This window comes from Mustela nivalis (assembly GCF_964662115.1).
Source record: "Mustela nivalis genome assembly, chromosome: 18".
Taxonomy (NCBI): Eukaryota; Metazoa; Chordata; class Mammalia; order Carnivora; family Mustelidae; genus Mustela; species Mustela nivalis.
In genome coordinates, this window is record NC_139037.1 from 2,016,847 (window position 1) to 2,037,517 (window position 20,671).

The following is a 20,671-nucleotide window of genomic DNA, read 5'->3' on the forward strand; positions in this document are numbered from 1 at the left end:
CCGGAAGGCGGTGGGGGCGGTCCCCGCGCGGGGGAGCGCCGTACGCTCCGCCCCGAGCCCTCCCCGTGACCCATCGACCCCGAGGCCCGCGCCGCCATAGGCCAATCAGCCGCCAGATCAGGGCACATGCCTAGAAGGCAGCGCTCGATTGGCTGATCTCGGGGGAACCAGGCGGGGCTCCGGGGCCGTTGGGCCGGAAGGGTGGGGCCTGAGGCGGCCAGCGGGCGGAAGGGGCGGGGCCCTGGATGGGCGGTCCCTGTGAGCGTGCGTGCCTGCGTGCTCGTGCAGGCTCGTGCGTGCTCGTGCGCGCGCGCACGCCGCTGGCGGGGAGGAGCTGCGCGTGAGGGGCCGCTGGACTGTGGTCACCCGCCTCACGATGGTCACCGCAGCCGCGTCCGCGGCGGCCCGGCCGGCGTCGCGGCGGGCACTTCCGGGAGCCCTCGCGTGTCCGTTGGTCTGTCGGCGCGCACGCCCCCGAGCGCGGCGCGTCAGGCAGGTGCGTCCCTGAGCCCCGCTCGCCGGGCCGTGGACGCCGCAGACGGGGCGGCCCCAGCCGCGTCCCCGGGCCCGGGTCGCTGCGGCCCCGCGGTGGCCGGAGCGCGTAGGCCGGGCGGAGGGCACGCCACGCGGACGTAAGCACCGACGGCCGCGCCGTGTTTCCCGACCGAGAGCCCGGGGTGGGGCCTTGAGGCTCGGCCGTCCCGGGACCGCGGTCAGGGACCGTCCGTCCGTCCGTCCGTCGGCGGCGGCGGCGCTTCCCCGGCGGGGAGGAGCTGCTGTCGCCCCGTGTGGGGCACGGACGCCCGGGATGAGTCCGTCCGGCGTCCGGCGGGGCTGGGGTCGGGCCGGGCCGAGCGGCGGGGCGGGGGGCGGCGCGGGGTCGCGGAGAGGGTCGCGTTGGGAGCGGGGGACGCGCCCCCGGCCGAGCGGCTTCCCGGGTCCCGGGTCCCGGGTGCGCCCCGACCCGGCTTCGAGCGGCGTGTGCCGGGGCGGCGGGCGGGTCCTCGTTGCGGGCCGCTCCGGCGTCGCCCGCGGGCGCCCGGGGGCCTGGGCGTGGGCCGGTGTCGCGGCGCGAGCGCTGCCCGGCGTGCCCCGGGGCCGGCGCCGGTGCCCGGTGTGCGGGCCGGCGCCTCCCTCCCTGCAGCGCGGCGACCCACTGACCCGGGAGTCCGTTCGGCGGCGCCGGCCCAGGTCCCGCCCGCAGCTCCCCGCACCGAGCCCAGAACGTTCTAAGCCTCGTGTCCTCGCTTTCCAGGGAGAGCCGGCCGCAGACTTTCCGGACGGAGGCGAGCCCCGCACAGCCTTCGGTAAGGGCGGCAGGCTCTGGGCAGCCGCGGCCCCGGAGCGGGGAGAGGGGTCCGCGGACAGCAGCCCGCGGGGACCGTCCGACCCGGGGGGCTGGATCCCGGCGCGTGGGCGGGCCCCGTGGTTCGGTGAAGGGCCGCCCGCCGCCCGCCCCAGCCCGGGGAGGACAGCACCATCCCCGGCGCACCCGCTGGGGGCATCAGCTTGTCCCTCTGACCCCGCGGGGCGTGACCGGCCCCTTCCTGCCGGTGGCATGCCGAGGGCCACGCGGCGTGGGTGTGGGGCCGTTGCGCATGGAGAGCGTGGCCGCCCGCTCCCCCGCAGCCGGTTGCAGCCCCCCAGTCCCGCTCCCGGAGCGGGGCAGGACGAGCGACCCCGCAGCGGACTCCGCAGACGGAGCCGTGGTAGCCCGCGCCTGCCCAGCTGCGGGCGGAGCTGGGGGGCCGTTGCCTGCCCTGGGCAGCCTGCTCCAGCCCTGGCTCTCCAGGCGTGGACTCCCTGTTCCGGGGAGCTCCTTGGTGCCCGTCGCCCACGGGGAGCAGGTTTGACTCTGTCTTTTCTGTGTCTTGCCCAGATGTGTCCTGTCCCCAGCACTGTCCCTCGACAGCCCACCTGCTGTGAGTGCCAGGCCAGATTCGGGGGCTTCCTGCCGGTGCCCAGGGTCCAGGCGGCATTGCCTTACTGGGTCCCTTTGTCTCTGAGACCCCGAAAGCAGGTAGGTGACGTCGACCAGGGCTGCTTCCTCCGAGTCCGGGGTGAACCTCAGGGGACTGGTCACCCCTCGAAATCGTACATGTTATGTGAGCGATTTCTTAAGATTCTGGGGAGATGGTTTGTATGATTTTTTTTTTAATTCAGATTTTTCCAAGAATTAGGTGTGTGGAGTTACGACAGACGTATGGTAAGTGCTCGTGTGGAAACTGTCCAGTTTGCTGAGTCTCGGCAGTCGTCCACTCTGAGACCGCTGCTGCCGCTGAGCCGTCCTGAGGGGGTTCCGCGTGCCCCTCCCCTCCCCGGCGTCCCCGGGCAACCACGGATCTGTCCGGCACCCCAGCTCAGTTGGCATTTCTTCGGGTTTTCTGTGGGCGGAATCCTATAGCGGGTCCGCGGTGGCCTCGGTCACTCCCTGTGATTATTTCTGTGCTTCCTCCACGCGGTGGCCGCATGGTGCCGGGTCGTGTCCCTCCGATGACGGGACCGCCATGCGGCCCCTCGTCCGGTGAAGGTAACGGGCACCGCCTCCACAAGTTCTGTCCGTCGCAAGCCGAGCTGCTGGGGACGCGTGTGTCCAAGTGTCTGTGTGACCGCGCTTTCCTGTCTCCGGGGCAGATACCTGGGAGCGGACTTGTCGGACCGTGGGGCGACCCAACAGCGTGTGTTGAACTGTTCTCCCGAGGGGTTCTCACTGGACGTTCCTAGCAGCAGCGTGAGGTCCGCTTCCTCCGTGTCCTCGGACGCGCGTGGCTCGGTCAGTCTTGTCGCTTGTAGCCGTCTTGATAGGTGTGTGTCTCCCTGTGCCTCTGTTTGGTGTTTCCATAGTCACAAGTGACGCTGAGTGGCCCCTCCAGACGCTGGGGCATTGGCACGTCTTCCTTGGTCTGTGTCTCTTCAGATGTTCTGCCCGTTTAGAAACATTTGGTTGGGGCGCCTGGGTGGCTCAGTGGGTTACAGCCTCTGCCTTCGGCTCAGGTCATGATCCCAGGGTCCTGGGATCCAGCCCCGCATCGGGCTCTCTGCTCAGCGGGCTCTCTACCTGCCTCTCTGCCTACTTGTGATCTCTGTCTGTCCAATAAATAAATCTTTAAAAAAAATTTGGTTGTTTGCTTTTTTTTTCTTAAAGTTTGGGGGTTTTGAGAGTTGTTCGTGTGTTGTGGGTACGATAGTACCTCCTGTCGTACCCACTTGCATGTTTGTAAGCATTTCTCCATGGTTCTGGCTTGTCCTTTTGTTCCGTGGCTGGTGTTTTGCACAGACCCTAGTTTTAAACCGGACGAGCCCACTTGATCAGTCTGACCCTTTCCCGACCCCGCGTAGCCGTGTCCCGCGCAGCGCGGTGCTGGGACGTGCTCTCCAAGGATTCCGGAGAGATCCTCGCGTGCGCCAAGGCAGGAGGGTCTCCCCCGCATTTTCTTCCAGACGTGCTAGAGTTTACAGTTAGGTTCCGGTCCGCGACCCTCTTTCGGTTCGTCTTGTGTGCGGCTGCGGTGTGGGTTGAAGTTCCGTTGTTTCCGTCGTGGTGCCCGGTTGTGCCAGTGCCACACGCCTTCTCCACGGGCCGGCCCTTGCACCGTTGCCAGAAACGAGCCGTGCGTGTAGCCGCGGGTCTGTGTCTGGACCCTGTTGCGGCTGCTTCTCCGCCCGCCCGCCCGCCGCTGCGCCATCTCCGCCGCGCGGCTTCACGCGGGGCCGGTGCCCTCCGGTGCTGGTTCTCTTCAAGCCGCTCATTCTGGTTTCCTTGCGTTTCTGGGTGAGATTTGGAGTCCGTCTGCCAGTTTCCCCGGCAGCTGTCCTGGCCTGGGGTGTTCTCCCTGCCCCTGCTCCCCTGCACCCCTGCACCCCACGCTCGTTCTGTCTGCGGGACCGGGACGGCGCTGTGTAGCGAGGTTCTGGGCAGGACGGGTCTGCGCTCCCAGCGCCGTGCATGCGGCGGAGAGCGTGCCCAGTGAGCACCGTCGCTTGGTGGGGGGCGGAACTGGCCCAGATGTGCCTGTCCCGTGGGGCACTTGCGTGCTGGCAGGAGGTAGGGGTGGACAGAGTTTCCTGGGTTCTCTGGGGCCTCTTCATCTCCTTCGGATGAGCTTTCCACGCCTCGGCCCTCCCCTGTGGGGCCCTGTGCTCTGCAGCAAGTGCCACGCCTGCTCTGGGCCACATCCCCTCCGCCTCGGGACATCAGCAGGGTCCGTGCACAAGCACGTTTTGTGGCCTTTCTGACATGAGACGTGAGCGCGTGGCGGGAACTTGACCGTGGTACGGGGGGTGCCCGACTTGTGCCTACCCTGAGGCTTCCCCGTGTGGCCCAGAGACGGGCCGTGTGTGTCTCCTTCCTTTAGGGACATGTAGCACATTGCTCAGCTGCCTGGACTTCAGACTGCAGTCCCTGTCATCGTGAGGGGCTCAGCTGGGTGGCCTGGCCCCACCTTCCCCTGATCTTGGGGCCACTGTGCAGGCTCAGACGTTGTAGAGGCCCGTGTGGTCTCTTTGGCCAGACCTGGCTGCTATCACGTCCCCCTTGTCCATGGTTCAAACCAGTGCATGGCCTAAGGAAAGTCTGGGGGTGGGCTCCACACTGCCCTCCTGCCGGAAGGAGTGGGGATCACAGGGCAAAGGGCAGGGCTGTGGGGAGGGTACAGAACGGGCCAAGGCCGTGATCCCCCACAACTCCTGCCCGGGAATCGTGGCACACAGATTCTCTATGCAGATGGCACACGGCAGCATGCTGCGCCTGCAGACTGTGTTTCCCACGCCACGTCATGCCTCTGCATTCACTTGTGCTGGGGCACACAGGTCTGCCTCGCCCTTTCCAGAGGCTGTCCCATTCCCTGCTGTCCCCGTGTCCCTCCCAGACAGGCCCCTGGGCTCCTGGGCCACTCCAGCCGTGCTGCAGCTCGTGTAGTCACGAGCGTCGTTTGGCAGGTGCTCACGTATCCCAGAGTGAGGTTGCTGGACCAGACGCTGCCGTGATAGACCCTGGCCCGTGTTTTCGGGAAAGCTTTGTAGCTAAGAACCCTGAGGCTCAGAGAGGCTAGATGTTCTGCCCAGGAGCCGGTCCTGGAGGCCTGCAGGCTCAGGACACACCTGCCTGCGATTCTCACGTCCCACCGTGGCAGCCGTGCAGACCTCCCGCGGCAGAGATGCAGGCGGCCCTTGGGAATGTCGTGGGGGGAGGCTTCTCCCTCTGCTGGCTGGTTGGGGTGGGCCTGCGGGAGGACAGAAGAGGAGCTCCCCAGGGCCCTGTCCCAGGGCGAAGATTTCTGGGCCACAACCCCTTTGGACCTTCTCTTCCCTCCCTCTTTGTTAGATCCAAAAGATGGTCCGGTTTTATATCCCCAAAACCTCCGAGGCATGCCCCTGCTTATGCCACCGGTTTGGGGGCCGGCTCCCGATGCCTAGGGATCAGGCCGTGATGCCCTACTGGGTGCCCCAGATCCTGAGGCCTCACAAGAAGGTAAGAGGGAGGCTCACGGTAGCGAGGCCCAGAGGGACCGGGGACACCTAGAGGGCTCTGGTGTCCGGGGTCTCCTGGAAGGCACAGTGAGGGCAGTAGAGTGCAGGAGGTGGGCGTGTGCAGGGGAGGACCAGCTCGGTGTCCTGGGGGTGCTGGGAGGGTGGGCCGCACTGCTGTCTGGAGGGGGTCCCTCATTGCTGCCTCCAGTTTTCGTGCCGTCTCTCCTGCCTCCTGCTCTTCCTTCTGCTCCACCTCCCTCCCCTTGCCTCAGTGCCCTGTCCAGCCCTCTGGGCGTCCCTGGAGGCAGGGGGCCGAGCCAGGAAGGGGCAGCACTCTGAGTTACTGTTTCCGGTCTTCTGCTCTGTCTGCGTTCCCAAGGCTCTGGGTTCCAGGGCAGTGACTACTGGGGTTGCCGGCCAGGTCCAGCCCTCCTCAGTCCCACGGCCCCTTCTCTCCCACGCTTTCTGGGTGTCCTGGGTGGTCGGGAGAGGCTTCCTTTCTGCCTTCACCCACTTATCATTTGCTGGTTTTTCTCATTTAGAAGCAAACTGTCCCCAGAATTAAGACTCAGAGGCACGTTGGAAGGGGACCATGGCTTGTATTCTGGTGTCCAGCCAGATCCCCGGGCCCACCTTTCTGTGGGCCACCAGGCTGGGCCGACACATCTGCCCCCGTTCTTTCTTTCAGGTGTTGAAAAGGCCGCGGAGCTGTAAAGGCATCCAAGGTAACCGAGCATACGGGTCTCTCCCCTCCCTGCCCGAGGAGGGTGGGGTCTCGTGCGGATGGGGAGACTTCTCTCACCCCGAGATGTCTGTGAGTCAGAGATGGCGTGTGGCACACGACCGCGTGTTCACCCCCTTGTCTTACCAGGCGACACTAGCCACCTACCATTTTCCCGCAGTGAACGAGAGAAGCCTTAGGCTCTGACGGTCTCTCTGCGTTGGCTTCCAGGGTGAAGCCGATTTGCAGCCTGGAGTTCGATGGTGTCTAAAGTGTATTTTCTTTTAAGGTCGAATCTTGCATAGTTTGTGACGTGTGTGTGTGTGTGTGTGTCCGGCGTACATGAACGCACGCATGCCGGTGACCTAGTCAGTGTGTTTGCTAACGGTCTGGTGCGGCTGCCTGCGCTGACACACGCAGGACGCGCTGGACGTGCATGACGGCGGACTGAGGCGCTTGTCCCTTCTGCGGTACACGCACACGTATGTGTTTGAGAGCTAGTGTGCATGCGTGCGCGTGTTTCCGGCGGCGGTAGTACACACCTCACTTCCGTGTGTTGGTGGTGTAGTGTGTCTCTGCAACAGAGCGTGGTCGGAGAGGCACGTGTTTGTGAGCTGGTGTGTTCTCGTGCACGCGCGTCAGTGTGAGGGAGGACCTCTCCGTCCCACCTTTGCTTTCTTTGTCTCTAAAACAAGTGGGTTGGATGGCTCTGGGAGGCCGTGTCCGGGGCCGATGGCCAACGTGGATGCTTCCTCTGTGTTGCGTGTGAGCCAAGGAGTGGGCGTGCTGCGTGGTTTGGATCAGGTCCTTCCCTTGCCCGGCTGTTCCCATGCTCTGCGTGGTGAGCCCCTTTGCTGGAATCTGGGAAGGGGGGCATGGATGGACGCCGGGCTAGGACTGGGAGCTTGTGATGGGCGAGCAGTTTGGCCTGCCCAGAAGCCAGGAGCAGAGGGCTGGGTGGGACCGTGCCCAGGAAGCGAGTGGCCACCAGCCAGCAGGCCCACCTTGTAATGCGGCACAAACACATACTTTCCCAGGTCGTAAGAGTCGCACGATTAGGAACAGCACGGATGTACACGGCTCTTGTCGGGACAGTTCAGAGGCATCTAGCGAATTATTTTTTGAGCTATAATTGCCATAGAATGTTATATTAGTTTCAGGTGTACAGTGTAATGGTTTGATACTTTTGATACATTTTTGTGAAATGACCATGGTAAGTCTAGTTAACATCTGTCACTTTATATAGTTACAAATCTTTTTTTTCTCATGATGAGAACTTTTAAGATCTACTCTGTTCGCAACTTTTGAGAAATACAATACAGTATTATTAACTCTGGTCACCGTGCTGTACCCTGGAGCCCCAGGTTGTATTTATTTTTTAACTGGAAGATCGTATCTTTTGACCACTTGACCCATTTCTCCCATCTTTCAGTTTTTGTAATGTGCGTCGTCTTTACTCCGGCCAGCCCTTGTCAGGCTGACGTCTGGGAGACACTCCGACATGCATGTCTCTCTGCAGCAGTGGTGTCCTTGGCAAGGTGTCTGAAGCAGCTGAAGCGTGTCTCGGGAGGATGGACGTACGTGGGTGTGTGTACGAAATGTGGCACCTGCCTTGGAGAGCTCGCAGCCCTCAGGGACGACGGGAGGGAGCCCCGGACACACTGCGGCGAGGAGAAATAAGTTGCTGCCGGCTGCGGAGTTGGTCCCCATTCCCGTGGCCCCGAAAAGCTGAAGCCCCGTGTGGATGTGGATGCGGGCTGTGGGTGTGTGTCTGGGCTGACAGTCACGGTTACCGTGTGGGTGGGAAGACAGGAGTTCAGGAACCCACGAGCAGCAGAGCCAACAGCAGCAGGCTGGCCCCGGTTTGGGGGAGAGAGCCAGAGTCCCCTTTACGAGAGGAACCACAGCGGGAGGACAAGAGCAGTTGGAGAGACTGCTCTTTTAACTGTATAGTCACACATTTACGGGTTATTTTTATTGGTGGCTTTTGGCTTTGAATACTCTGCATCTTTAGGAAAAGCTAAAAGCTCAGCTTGTTGTTGAATCATGTGCACCAATTTGATACATTTTCAAAAGCCAGTATTAACTTTTCTCCAGTCCTTGTTTAATAGCTCAGGCAGTTTTTAAGGACGGTGAGTCGAGCCCTCACCCATTCAGGCCAGAAGGTGTTTCCAGGACAGGACTGAGAGCCCGGGTCTCACTGGCACCAGGACAGTTAGGATCGGTCTCCCTTGAGCTTTGTACAGGGTGATTTAAAAATATGATTTAAGAAAAGCAATATAAAACTACTTTCTTTAGCTTCAAACCCAGATTATTTCCATTTTAAAGAGAAAAATCTGTATTTCTCATCTTGTATTTTCTTTGTAAAGAGGGGGCTCATCTGTTTTTCTTCCCTATGTTTTTGTAGTAGGATTAAGAAAATAGTGTATTTTATATCAAGCATGCTTTTACCCATTAGTATAATTGGAGTAGTACCATGGTGTGCGATGTGACAAAGTTTGTGTGTGGTGTGTGTGACATATAAATGTGGTGTGACTTGTAGTCATAGCACGTTAGTAGTGTAACCTAAGTAAGGTGTGGTATCAGAAGGCTCCCACGCTGACCAAAGCAGCTCTCAAAGGCTCGTGCCAGGGAAGTGGAAACACTGGGATCGCATCTGTGGTTGTGGTTTCCAGACACTCCGACCCCGTGTTTCCATCACTAAGTTGTACTCATTCTCCGCTTCTTGCCCGTCTGCTTCATCTCAGCTGCACCCACTGGTTCCCTCCTCCAAAAACAAAACAGAAGATTAATGGGAAACACATCCCAGCTAAATTCTGAATTCTCTCATCCATAACCGGTTCGTCATGTGGCTATAAGGGATAGAGGCGCCGGCACGAGCCCCACAGTTAGCCCAGAAATAAGTAAACAGCAGTGTTCTCTTCATCTGCATGATGTCGGTCGGTCCACACTCTCAGGACTGGGACCGGCCTTGCTGGATCCCCTGGCGGCCTCACTTTGGGTTCTGGAGGGTTCTCCCGTGTGTGGTGTGCACCTGCGGCACTCCGTCCCCCCTCTGCCCAGGGCCTGACTTGCTTTCTCGCCTAGAACGCCCCTTGGACTTGCACTCCTGGTACAACCGCTGGCGGATCTGCTGTGACGGGCGCCTCCTCCTCAAGTGGCAACAGCTCCAGGCCATTTACCAGCACGAGCCACTGGCCCCAGAGAGGGGAGTGAGCCCCCCGGCCCCCTTCCTGCCCTTCAGCCTCCTCACCCTCCTGCAGGTGGTCCTGAAGGTCGTGTTGGCCATTCGGTGAGCAGGCATGGGGTGGGGGCCCTGGGGGTCCTGGGCCCATCTCACTTCCAGGCTGTTTGGGTCAGGGGCTGGGGGTTCAGCTGAGTCCGGGCTGTGGGAGAAGTTGGCTGTGGCTGAACGAAGGGTGAGGAGTGGCTGCGGCGGGCTCACCATCGGAGTTGCTCACACCTTCCACAGGGCTCTCACGGCACCACACACTCGGTGCGTGAGCGGTGCAGGCACGTCCGAGCTGACGGTGGGGCACTGGGCATCTCGGGGCTGCCCGACTGTCTTTCGTCCACTCATCCCTGTGGCCTGGCACTGCTTCCAGTGTGCACACATTTCCATCACGTCGAGGTTGAAGGTGGCTGTTAGAGGCCGCTCGCCCAGCCAGCCCGCTGGGGAATAAGCACAGTTTCAGGCCTGGGGACTGCGGCCTCTCCCCTTGCCCGTTCCCAGCCATCAAGGCTCCATTTTGGGAAGCCCCTGCCCCAGCCTCGACCCCAGAAACCTCACTCCAGGGCAGGCAGGGCTGCTTTGTTCGGTCTCCTGCTCAGGCTCTCCCATCACACCTGTGCAGGGACGTGCAGGTACACAAGTGCATGTGGATAGAGGGTGTGCACAACTGCACCAGCGTGTAAATGCACACAGGTCAGGTTGATAGATGTTGACTTGTTTGCTTAATTGTCTTCGTGTCATTGTAAGAGGAGTCTTCTACCAAGTGTCCGGTTTCTGAAGGTGGTTGTAGGTGTCCTGTCCATTGTCCCCGCTGCTGCTGTTCTCAGCAGGGGTAGCTCTGTCTTTGTCTCTCGTCCTGGCTGGAAGCAGAAGCCCCCCCACCCCCCGCCCAGCCCGCTGCACCCTGCTTGTCTGCTCTGCCGGTGTTGCCTCTGACCCCCGTGATGACAGACGGTGTCCCAGGGCACGTCTGTGTGCAGGTGCTGGTCTGTGGCATGAGCTCTCCGGAAGGCTCGGGGCTGGGGGCCAGCAGCTTCGGGGGCGCCGCGCGTGAGCTCGCGTTCCTTCTCTGCTGTGCGTGAAGGTTCATCGTGTTTGTGTGTGTGTGTGTGTGTGTGTGTGTGTGCGTGCGCTAACTCGAGTCGGACTCCCTGTGCGCACTCTGGGAGGAGCCAGGAGGGACTCTTGACTGCAGATGGTACGTGCGGCAGACGGTCCGGGCAGGCCAAAGGGACCGCGCTGGGGAGCGCAGAGGAGGTGTTTGCCTCAGAGCCGGGCTCCTTGGGCCGAGCCACAGGTGCCAGCTAGACGCTCAGGAGAACTGTCTTGTCTGGCTGGAGTGTCTGCAGGGCGCCCTGTGAGAGTCCCCCAGACGACACACCAGCTTATCTCGGGAGAAGTTGCCGGCTGCCTGCAGCCTGGCCTGGCAGAGGTTTAGGACTGTGAAGGCCTCGGGAGGGGAGGTGAGCTCCGAACCTTCCCAGCAGGGACCTTGGAGGGCTGAGACTGTCACACTTGCCTTCTCGATGGGGCCCGCCGCAGGTTCCTCGCATTGCGTCCCCTTCACAACTGCAGAGGGCGCAAGGCCGGAGCGCTCCTTCCTGCCCCGAGGGGGAGAGTGGGCTCTGGGGGCCGAGTGCCCCATCAGAGAACCCATGGCTGGAAGTGGCATCACTTCCCTGTACCCTTTTCCTGCCTGGGCTCCTCAGGGACTCAGACGGCATCCCCCTGTGCTGCGGGGGTCCCCCGCCTTCCAACCCAGGGAGGCTCCCGGCCGGGTCCTGCCGGGGCAGCGTGGGCTCGGCGCGGGGCCCAGTTCCGAGTAACTGCCTTTCTCTTTGCTTTCCAGCCACTTGTTCTGGTTTTGAAGTTGGAATCTTCAGCCACTGCCGAGAACATCAACGAAAATGTCCATCATAATGAAGGTCTTTGACGAGAATGTCAAGTCAGGGGGCGTGCGCGACAGCCACGGTTCTCTCAGGCCCCAGGAGTCACACCCGGGGTTGGGTCCAGGCCCTCAGCAGGCAGTGCTTCGTGGCGGCGCAGCTGCTGTGGACGCGGGGGAGACTCCGGCGAACGCGGCCAATAAATGTTATTTGTGAAGCTCCAGAGTGGTCCCTGATTGAACGCGGACACTGGTTCCTCTCTGTGGAGCGGGGCCTGTTCTCCAGCCTGGTGTCCCGTCTCTCCTCCCTCTGCCCAGGTTGGTGGGGACAGCAGGCCCACCGGTGACAGGCCGGAGGTAGGGTTGGCACCTGTGTCAGGTGGCACTCACCTTAGTAGGTCGCATGAAATTATGCGAATCGATGTTTTTATAAACTGAGGTGTCATTTGCATCATAAAATTCACCTTTTTACAGCATATGGTTCAGTGGATTTTGGTGTATTTACGTGGTGGTGCAGCCCTCCTCCTGCTGTCTTAGTCCAGACCCGTGTGGTCACCCCAAAAAGAGACCTCTCCTGTTTCAGTCCTTGCCTTGTTGCCCAGCGCCTGGCAGCCGCTCACCTGCTTCCTGACGCTTCCTGTGCTGGACACCTCCCGTGCGTGCAGCCCTGCGGCAGGTGGGTCGGCTGTGCTGGCGCCTCTCCGCGCACGTGGTAGCCCGTGTGAGCGCCGCGTTCCTTTCTGTGTGTGTACACGGCAGCTTGCGGGACCTTTGGGTCATTTCCGCCTGTTGCTTCCCGGTGACTAGTGCTGCTTCTGTGTGGACGTGTTCCTGCTCCTCTCGGGCCTGCGCCCGTGAGTGCCGGGGCGCAGGGTGACCGCCGACCGTGTCGTGCAGCACGCTCCATTCTCCACAGTGGAAGGCTGTGCCATTTCATGTTCATGTTCCCGCCCGCCTGGCAGGCCGGTTTGGGTTTCCCCACATCCTTGACGACGCTTGTTAGCCCTGTTTGGGTGATAGCCGTCCTTGTTGGGGTGGACCAGTGGCCCATCACGGTTCTGATTTGCGTTTTCCTGACGGCCAGTGACCTCGAGCGTCCATCCACGTGCTCACCAGCCATTTGCGTGTCTTCCTGGCAGAGATGTCTGTTCCGACTGGTTTCTGTTTTAATTGGATCATCCGTTGTTTTCATTGTTGCTGAGTCTGTTCTGGCTGTGTTCTGGATGGTAGGTCCTTATCGGATGTGTCATTGGCAAGCATGTTCCCCCGTAGGCGGTTTTCCTCTTGACGATGATGACCTTCGGAGTACAGAAATTTTTGATTTCAATGAAATGCAGTTTTCTGTATTTTTCTTGGCTTGCTGTTTTTTCTTAGGTTAGATGGTCATATCTCAAACTGTTGCTTAATCCAGTGTCGCAAAGATTTACCTGTTTTCTTTCTCTCTTGTTTTTAGATTGTATTTGTTTATTTGAGACAGAGAAGGGAGCACAAGCGGGGTAAGCGGCGGGCAGCGGGAGAGGGAGAGGCAGGCTCCCAGCAGAGCCCGGAGCCCGACCTGGGCTTGATCCTGGGGCCCCGGGAGCATGAGCTGAGCTAAAGGCATTCGCCCACCCGAGTTACCCAGGTGCCCTGCCTGTGTTTTCTCCTAAGAGATTTATAGTTTAGCTCATTCTTTGGGGCTCTGGTCTATTTTGAGTTAGTTTTGTAACTTTTGTCTGTAGCCTGAGGTATCTGTGTGTGTGCGCTTTTGTGAGAAGATCCCCGTCGTTCCTCGTAGCCTTCTTGAAACCATCAAATCATAGACGGGGAGAACAGACTCGTGGTTGCCAGAGGATTGGGGTGGAGGCGGGTGGGGGCGCGGAGGGAAGCAGGTGCCATCACCGAAGGACAGCATGAGGCGTTCTGTGGTGATGGAGACATCCTGTATCTTGACTTGACTGGTGTTCTGGTTGTGAGATGCTGCTGCAGTTTTGCCAGATGTTACCAGTTGGGACACAGCGGATGGGAGTAACGCGGGGTCTCTGTGTTCTTCCGTGTAAGTCACGGTGAGTCCACGGTGACCTCAAAATGGAAGTTCAGTGAAAAAAGGAGTACAGTTCGCTTCGGGCGGTTTGAGAATACAGAGGAGTTCAGAGAAGAAAGTGGAGCCACTGGACCTCCCTCACCTCTGACCCCGAGTTGACTCTGCTGCTGCCTTGGCAGGAAGGGCCGGACGGATTCCCACAGGCGCTAGACTGGGTGGAATGTGTGATCGCCGGCGGCCGCGGTAGAGGCGGGAAGAGGACAGAGGAGGGGCTCTAGGCCGGGGAGGGCTGAGGAGCCCGAGGCTGCCATTGGGCCTGGGGCTGGCCCCGTGGGGCATTCCCGTAGGTGGTCCTGGGAAGCCTCCAGGCTTCCCTTGAGGGCGTAGTGGTGTTTGGGGCCCATCTGGCCTAAGGGCAACACTGAGGGCGTCCGTCCACTCAGCAGATAGTTGTTGGCGCGTCCTGTGCGTCAGGCCCTGGCGGGGTGAACGCCGGACGTGCCCCTGGGCTGACGGGGTGCTGCGATACGGGGACAGTCACCGAGGGGAGTGAAATGCACGCGCGTGCCCTTGACCTTCTGTTCACATGCATCCCCGTGTTGCCCCACGGGCCAGCGGTCCCTGATCGGGTGTTCTTCGGCTGCAGGGACAGACCGCCTGTGCTAGGGAGGGACGCCCCCGGGGGCAGCCCTCAGCCCGTGACGGGTGGGAGCCTCCTGGATGGGACAGCGCCGAGCCTGCTCTCACTGCCCCCTGGCGCTCCGGCAGGACGGAAGCCCGCCGCCCCCCGTGCTCGCGTTGCTGATGCCCTCTGTCCCGGCTCGCCTGCCCGTTCCTTCACAGGCCTCCCGGCCCCCCGTCAGCAAAGCGGGCACCGTCAGTCGTGGCCTCAGGCTCTGCCTTGCGGGAAACTAGCACAAGACAAGGCCTGTGGACCTGGTCCTGAGGTCAGGGGAGGTTCCTGGGGGACGGTGGTCTGAGCGGAGACCTGACGGTGAGTCCTGTCACTCTGGTGATGAAGGCTGAGGACAGAGTGTGCGGGAGAGCGCCGCCGTGGGAAGGCCTGCCCAGGACCACCTGCCACGTTCTGTGTGCAGCTTACGAGGGCCAGTGACACAGGTGAGCACAGACCACACTACGGGAGGCATCGGTGGCTTTTCAAAGATCCCAAGTGTGTCAGACTTGTGTTGGGGAGAAACTGCTCTGGCTGAAGCCAGTTGAACGGGGCCTGCCTGGAGGCAGCCGCAGAGACCCTGGGATCGGTGGTTTGTTTCCGGTGGAGACGACGTGAACCCTTCCAGACGCACTCCCCAGAGTCACCGGAGTCACCGTGCTTGCTGTTAAGGCAGTGACACTGCGGTGGGCTGGCCCAGCCCTGGCTCTCCCGCCCGCCTGTTGTCCTGAAGCCACGAGAGGGCACGAGAGTCACGAGAGTCTGGTCTGGAAAGTGCTTGGAGAGGCTGGAGGAGCTGGGAGCTCAGGCGGACTCAGCCCTCGCTCCCCTGCTGGCCGCTTTCTCCGGGCCAGGCCCTGCCGCCTCCCAGATGGGGAGTTTTGGAGGACCGGCTCCCCTGCCTCTCCCTGTCCCCAGCCCTCCCTCTCCCAGCCCTCTCCTGGAGGCCTCCCCATCCCTGCTCGCTCCGCTCCTGCCTCCCCTCCCTAATGCCTTCCCTCGCCCTTTCTCCTAGCACCCGGTGCCTCCCCTCCCAGCCCCCCTCTGCTGCTCCCCCCAGTGCCTCCCTCCTCTCTCCCAGCCGCCCCCCTGCTGCCTCCCTCTCCCCCAGCATCCCTGCTCCCACCTGCTGCCTCTCCCTTCCCCTCCCTAATGCCTCCCCCCTTGCCCCTTCCCTGCTGCCTCTCCTCTCTCGCAGCCCCCCTCCCCCTCCCCAGCCCCCTCCCGCCCCTCGCTCCCACCCCCCTCTCTCTCAGTCCCCCACCCCCTTACACCGCTTCTCCATCTTGTCCGTCTCATACCGCTTACGGAGCAGTGACCGTGCCGCCCGGTCCCGTCCAGTAGAACATGTTGCAGACAGCATGTCGGACGTGCGCCGTTCCGCACAGCAGCCCACAAGCCACGTGTGGCTGTTGAACACTTGAGACACGGTCCCTGCCGCTGAGTTGTAGTTCAGTTCCCTGCAGTCTAACTTTAAATAGCCGTGTGACCAGCAGCCAGCAAGTTGGACAGCACAGCTGGGCCCTGTGACCGCTGCCTTTGCCCTGGCCTTCTAGAAGGTTACCCGAGCCTGGTTACAGCATTTCCTGTAGATAATGCTGGTCTGCTTCTCACTTCCCAAATGCTGTTACTGCCCTGAGGGTAAGGGCTGCAGGCTCCCTGGACCCCCACATCCCCCTTGGTGCTTGGTTGCTCCCAGGTGTGCTAAAGGCTCCTGGTGGCCTGCCAGGCGGAGCAAGCACTCCCCCTGGGGCAGGTGTGGAGACCCAGGCCCCGAGCGAGAGGTGACCTGCTGCCCCGCCCAGGCCACACAGAGCCAGGCCAGCTCCCGGGGACCTCTGTGGCCTGGAGGTTGTTCCAAACGGGGATGGTATCTCTGCTCTTTTTGGGAAGAAGCCTGTCTGCTGTCCACCTGGAGACCAAGGAGAGCCAGCCGTCAGAGAATCCGTCCTTGGGCAAAATCACGCTGGGGGATGTGGCCAGCCTCCGCGCCGTGCCTGCAAGCACTCCCGTCCGAGCGACCGTGCCATGGTGGTGCAGCTCCGTGTTTATCCGGAGGGACATCGCCCCCTTCTGAGGCTCTGGCCCCTGTCCCCATCCCCGTCACAGGCCTCGTCCCAGCGTGGTGACGGGCAGTGGGGGACAACATGCCTTCCAGTACTGTGGGGCTGTGTGTAGAGCGGGGCTAGCCAGGGGACAGTGGGACCTGCCTAGCAAGGTCTCAGGAGGCAGGGACCCTGAAACAGAGAAGCATGGAGCCAGCAGGGCAGAATGAGCAGAAGGAAAAGCAGTTCCTGGGAAAATGGCTCCTTTGAATGCAAGTGAAGTCCCCAAACTATTAAGACATGAAGACCCTGGAAGAGAATCTCTCTCAACCGGAGGGAAGTCCCCTGCATTCCCTTTTCAGAAAGGTCCCTCACAGCCAACCGAGAGCTGTTCCTTTGCTGTAACCCTTTTTCTCCGGGCTTCCGGAATAATGGTCAGCATCTTCCTGCTGGAAGCACTTCCTGCATTTGATGAGTTTCTTCTAAGCCTGGACAGACCCGAGTCTAGGGTTGTTTCGGTGCTGGGATGACTGGCTTTCCCGTCCGGTGGCTACCTGGCTGGTCAGCCCGCTGCCAGGGGCAGCTGCCTGGAGCAGGCGTGAGCTCTGGGACAAGCCATTACTGGAGGACCCCCGAGGGCGATGGTGCTGTCACGGTCCCCAGCTGGGAACAGCAGCATTTTGTTGTTGTTTTTAAGATTTTGTTTATTTAGAGCTCGGGCAGGGGGAGCAGCAGAGGGAGAGGGAGAAGCAGGCTCTCTGGAGCCCGATGCGGGACTCGATCCCAGGACCCTGGGATCGCGACCTGAGCTGAAGGCAGAGGCTTCACCCGCTGAGCCCCCGACGCGCCTTCTGAAGGGAGCTGTCCTCGCTCCCTGGACCGCTGCAGAGTCCGCTGGACAGTCGGCCGCAGTGCGGGGACAGTGTCTGGGCTTTGGAAAACGTCTCTGGATTCCTTCCCAGGTCGAGTGTTTCTGGTTGAGGCGGTGGCTTTCCCCCCACAGAGCTCGACAGTGGACCTGCTTCCTTCCTCGTTACTCAGTAGCCGCCTCCCGCTCAAGTGTCAGAGAGGAGTTGAACATCTTCGGGGGCCGTGTTCTGAAGACTGCGGCTGCCTCGCAGTCCTGAATAGCATATTAACGTGTGTGGATCCCGAAGGTTCCAAGCCAGACTCTCCTCTGGCTGCAGCTCTGGTGAGGGAGGCTGGGAGTGCAGACTTCGGGGCGGTGGTGCCCCTGCTTTACGCCCAGCTCTGGCCCTGGGGAGCCGTGAGTGTGGAGCAGGGGGCAACTTGCCACGTCCTCTGCCTGTTTTACAGATGGGGCGGCTGAGCCTCGGAGAGGCTGGGAAGAGGCAGAACCATGACTCAGTAGCTCAGCTGTGCCCGTCCCCCACCCCGTTGGTGTCAGCCTGCAGCAGCCTGGCGGGGTGAGGTCTGTGTCGCATGAGAAGCGTCAGGCTGGGAGACGGGGTCACACAGCTGTAAGTGGCAGAGCTGGGAGTCAGAGACGTGTCTTCTGACCCCAGATACCCTCACATGGCCACGTGGGTCCTCGTTCCTGGAAGTCTGTGTATGTGAACTTTGCCACTAACAGTAAACCCGTTTCCCTCAGCCCGGGCGTCCCGTGGCGCGGTGCCGTGTTCTTGCCCGACAGCTGGGAGGGGTCTCCGCGCCTCCAGCCCCGGCCTGGGGTGCACCTCTGTCGTAGCACTCAGGACGTGCCGCGGGTACCTGATAGTGCTTGCCGGGATCACCCTCCTTCCCAGAAGGACCAAATTTATCAAGTCAGGACGGTACACCCAGTGCTTGACATAGCGGGCGCACACGAGGTGCCCCGCCGCTTTTGTGTTGAACGAACAAGTGAATTCTAGAATTACCGAGTGCCAGCCCTGTGCCAGGACACATCACACTCTTGTCTGGAAGTGACCTGCTGATGGGGCCAGTGCCCAGGAGGCAGGTGCTTGTGTGGCCTTGGGAGGTCAGCTGGCGTCCGAGGGACTGGGAAGAGTCTCATGGGGGCTGGTGTCCTGCCTGGCCTACACCTGCTCAAGCCTCCTCTCTGGTTTCCTGAGACCTACGGGCCCATCGGGAATCGCCGGGGAGAAGGTGAGAGCCCCGGTGGCTGGACCGGCCTCAGCCATGTGCCCAGCCCAGCCCTAGTCCTGGGTGGGCTCGCTGCCCAGCTCTGCCCTCAGAGAGCTCTCCGATTACCCATGTGTTGAGACCTGGGGGCTGGCAGGGGCTGTGGGGACACCTAGTTCGACCACCTCATTCATAGAGGGACACTGAGATGCAGAGAGGGTAATGCCAGGTCTAAAGCCACACCACAAGCTGGTGACAGACACAGGACTTGAGCTCAGCTCTCTCGAATCCCATTCAGGTCACTTCCCTCTCAAGAAGCTCCCGCCTCCAGGTGTCTCCGGTTCACTTCTCCTCTGTGGGAGCTCCCTGAGGTCTGTGTCCTCCCAGTCCACTGGGTTTTGTCTCACGTGGGGTCGGTCTTGTGGCCGGGTCCCTGCAGCCACATGGAAGCCACGTGGGCCCTTGAGAGAGCTCTGCCGTCAGCGAGCGTGTCGGCCGTGTTGGAGGCTCCCAGTCCTTGTGGGTCTTGCTGTGCCGGCAGCTCTCACTGCTTGGCGCACAGTGGGTGTTCCATAAGTGCTTGTTGATTTGGGGGGAGTCCACTGTTTCCTCTGCTCGGTGCCCCTCTGGGGGGCTGGGGGGCCACAGGCGTGATGGGGAACAGCTGCTTTCACTTTGGCCATTTCCAAGAGAGCAGCCCTGTTTGAGGGCACCGTTTTCATGTTAAAACAACAAACCTCAGGGTTGATCCATGGGCAGTAGAAGGTGGTGGCATTCTGGAGGAGGCCAAGTCTGGCATTCCAGAGTTTGGGGAATTTTGTTGTCTCAGCACCAGCCGGGCAGGTGTGTCCTCTCCAGACATCCCACATTTGAAGGGGGGAGATTCCAGAAATTGCACACAGCCGCTCGCTGTTCGCAGGTAGGGAGCAGGGCTGGGCTGGGAGCTGGCGGCCTCCTCCGAGCTGCCTGGGCTTGGGCTTTGTGGGGGGTCGAGGTATCCGAGCGCCGGGGTGCCTTGCCAGGCGGGGCAGGTTGTTCCTAGGGTGCAAATCCTACCCTGCGCCTGGGTGTGCTTCACTGGCTGCAGCCTCTTCCTGTGCCCTCATCAGAGCCGCCTCCCGGTCCCAGCACGCGTCCCAGCACGCCCCCTCATCGGAGCCTCCGTTCCCTCTCTGCTTCCCTCTCCCTCCGTTATTCTTTCTAGAAACTCTTCTATGTATAAAAACAGGCATAAGAGTGTGAAACTATATGAAAAGTTGAGGATTTTTTAAACATACACACAGTGCTTTACTGCTGTTCCGTGTTTCCCATCTAGAGGTCTAACAGATTGGGGTGTCTTGTTTTCTGCAAGATGGCTTCCTGGGCAGGGCTCTGTGCTCCCTGTGGCATCGTGTCAGGAAGGTCCTGGTCCTGGTGGTCCCATGTGTCACATGCGATGACCGGTCGACCGGGAAGCCCAGAGGGGTGGCCAGGTCCCTGCAGCCTGGTCCGTCAAAGCCCCACCTGGGAGCTCTAGCGTCCTTGACAGCCAAGGACTAGATCTGCTATTTCATCAGGGGAGGGTCTGCAATATATGGGTTTAGAAGTAATTAAATTGCATACTTTTGTCCTTGGGACTTCAGTTAATTCTTACAGTTCTCACGTTTAATTCTTGAAAGCTAAGATTCTTACCCTCTTTTTTGCAGAAAGGGAAACTGATCCCCACAGAGACTCTGTTGTGCTTGCACAGGGCCACACGTGACCATATGGGGTCAGAAGGGGCCCAGGGGGACCGCTTGGGGTCACATGGGACCACATGGAGCTGGGATCCGTTCCAGGACCTTGTTTCTTTTCTTAAACAGCATTTCTTTTTTTAATTTTTAAAATATTTGTGAAATTCATGTGTATTATCAGTTATTATTTGAGATTTATGTGTGTTATTAGTTGTTGTTGTTATCATTAAAGGTGGGATTCATGGCTTCATCACTGTGTGTGTCACCAGTGCTCACTGCATCACGCGCCACCTCAGTGCCCATCCGCCAGTTACCCCTCCCCTCCCCACCCCCCTCCTGCAGCCCTCCGTTTGTGTCCTGGCGTTTAGAGTCTCATGGTCTGTCCCCGTGTGTTCATCTTAAAGTGGGCTTCCGTTTTGTTTCTCAGATTCCACATGCGCGAGACTGTGTGGTATCCGCCCGGCTCTGACGGACGGACTTCGCTTACTAGTGCTGACACTCCTTTGCCCGTGTCTTGCTTCCCTCTTGCCAGGAGGGTTCCGGGTAGCAGCTCTTGCCCACCTGGGTTCCGTGGAACACTCAGCGTGTCGGTGCTCTGCGAGGGTCCCACTGTCAGATCGTGGGGGATGGTGCCTGTGCGGCAGGTGTCTGAATGTCGCTGTGCACACAGGCTTGTCGGAGTGTTGCTCGTGCTTGTGACTCACGTGGTATCCGGCGGGGGATGTGTTCCCCTCTCTGCGTGGAGCGCAGCACCCTCTGCAGACCCAGGTGCTTCTGCTCTCTCGAGGAGGGCCGTGTGGGTGTGAACCGGAGCCGTGGCGGGGTTTCT

At 60.7% G+C, this 20,671-nt stretch overlaps 1 protein-coding gene across 4 annotated transcripts in view; it reads left to right on the plus strand.

The window, feature by feature from the left end:
• LOC309853522 (uncharacterized protein C16orf95 homolog) overlaps positions 1-11,531 on the plus strand; it is a 17,755-nt gene extending 6,224 nt beyond the window's left edge. Inside the window, exons 1-6 of one of the 4 annotated variants that reach the window (XM_082711638.1) lie at positions 251-496; positions 1,880-2,020; positions 5,324-5,470; positions 6,158-6,194; positions 9,278-9,482; positions 11,272-11,531. In XM_082711638.1, the coding sequence (XP_082567764.1) occupies positions 377-496; positions 1,880-2,020; positions 5,324-5,470; positions 6,158-6,194; positions 9,278-9,482; positions 11,272-11,290 (669 nt within the window). In that variant the 5' untranslated portion in view covers positions 251-376 and the 3' untranslated portion in view covers positions 11,291-11,531. Of the gene's footprint in view, positions 1-247; positions 497-641; positions 696-1,879; positions 2,021-5,323; positions 5,471-6,157; positions 6,195-7,622; positions 7,954-9,277; positions 9,483-11,271 lie in introns of those variants that run through there. The other 3 variants (XR_014305784.1, XR_014305783.1, XM_082711639.1) reach the window with 3 other exon arrangements.
• The last annotated feature ends 9,140 nt before the right edge of the window (positions 11,532-20,671 follow it).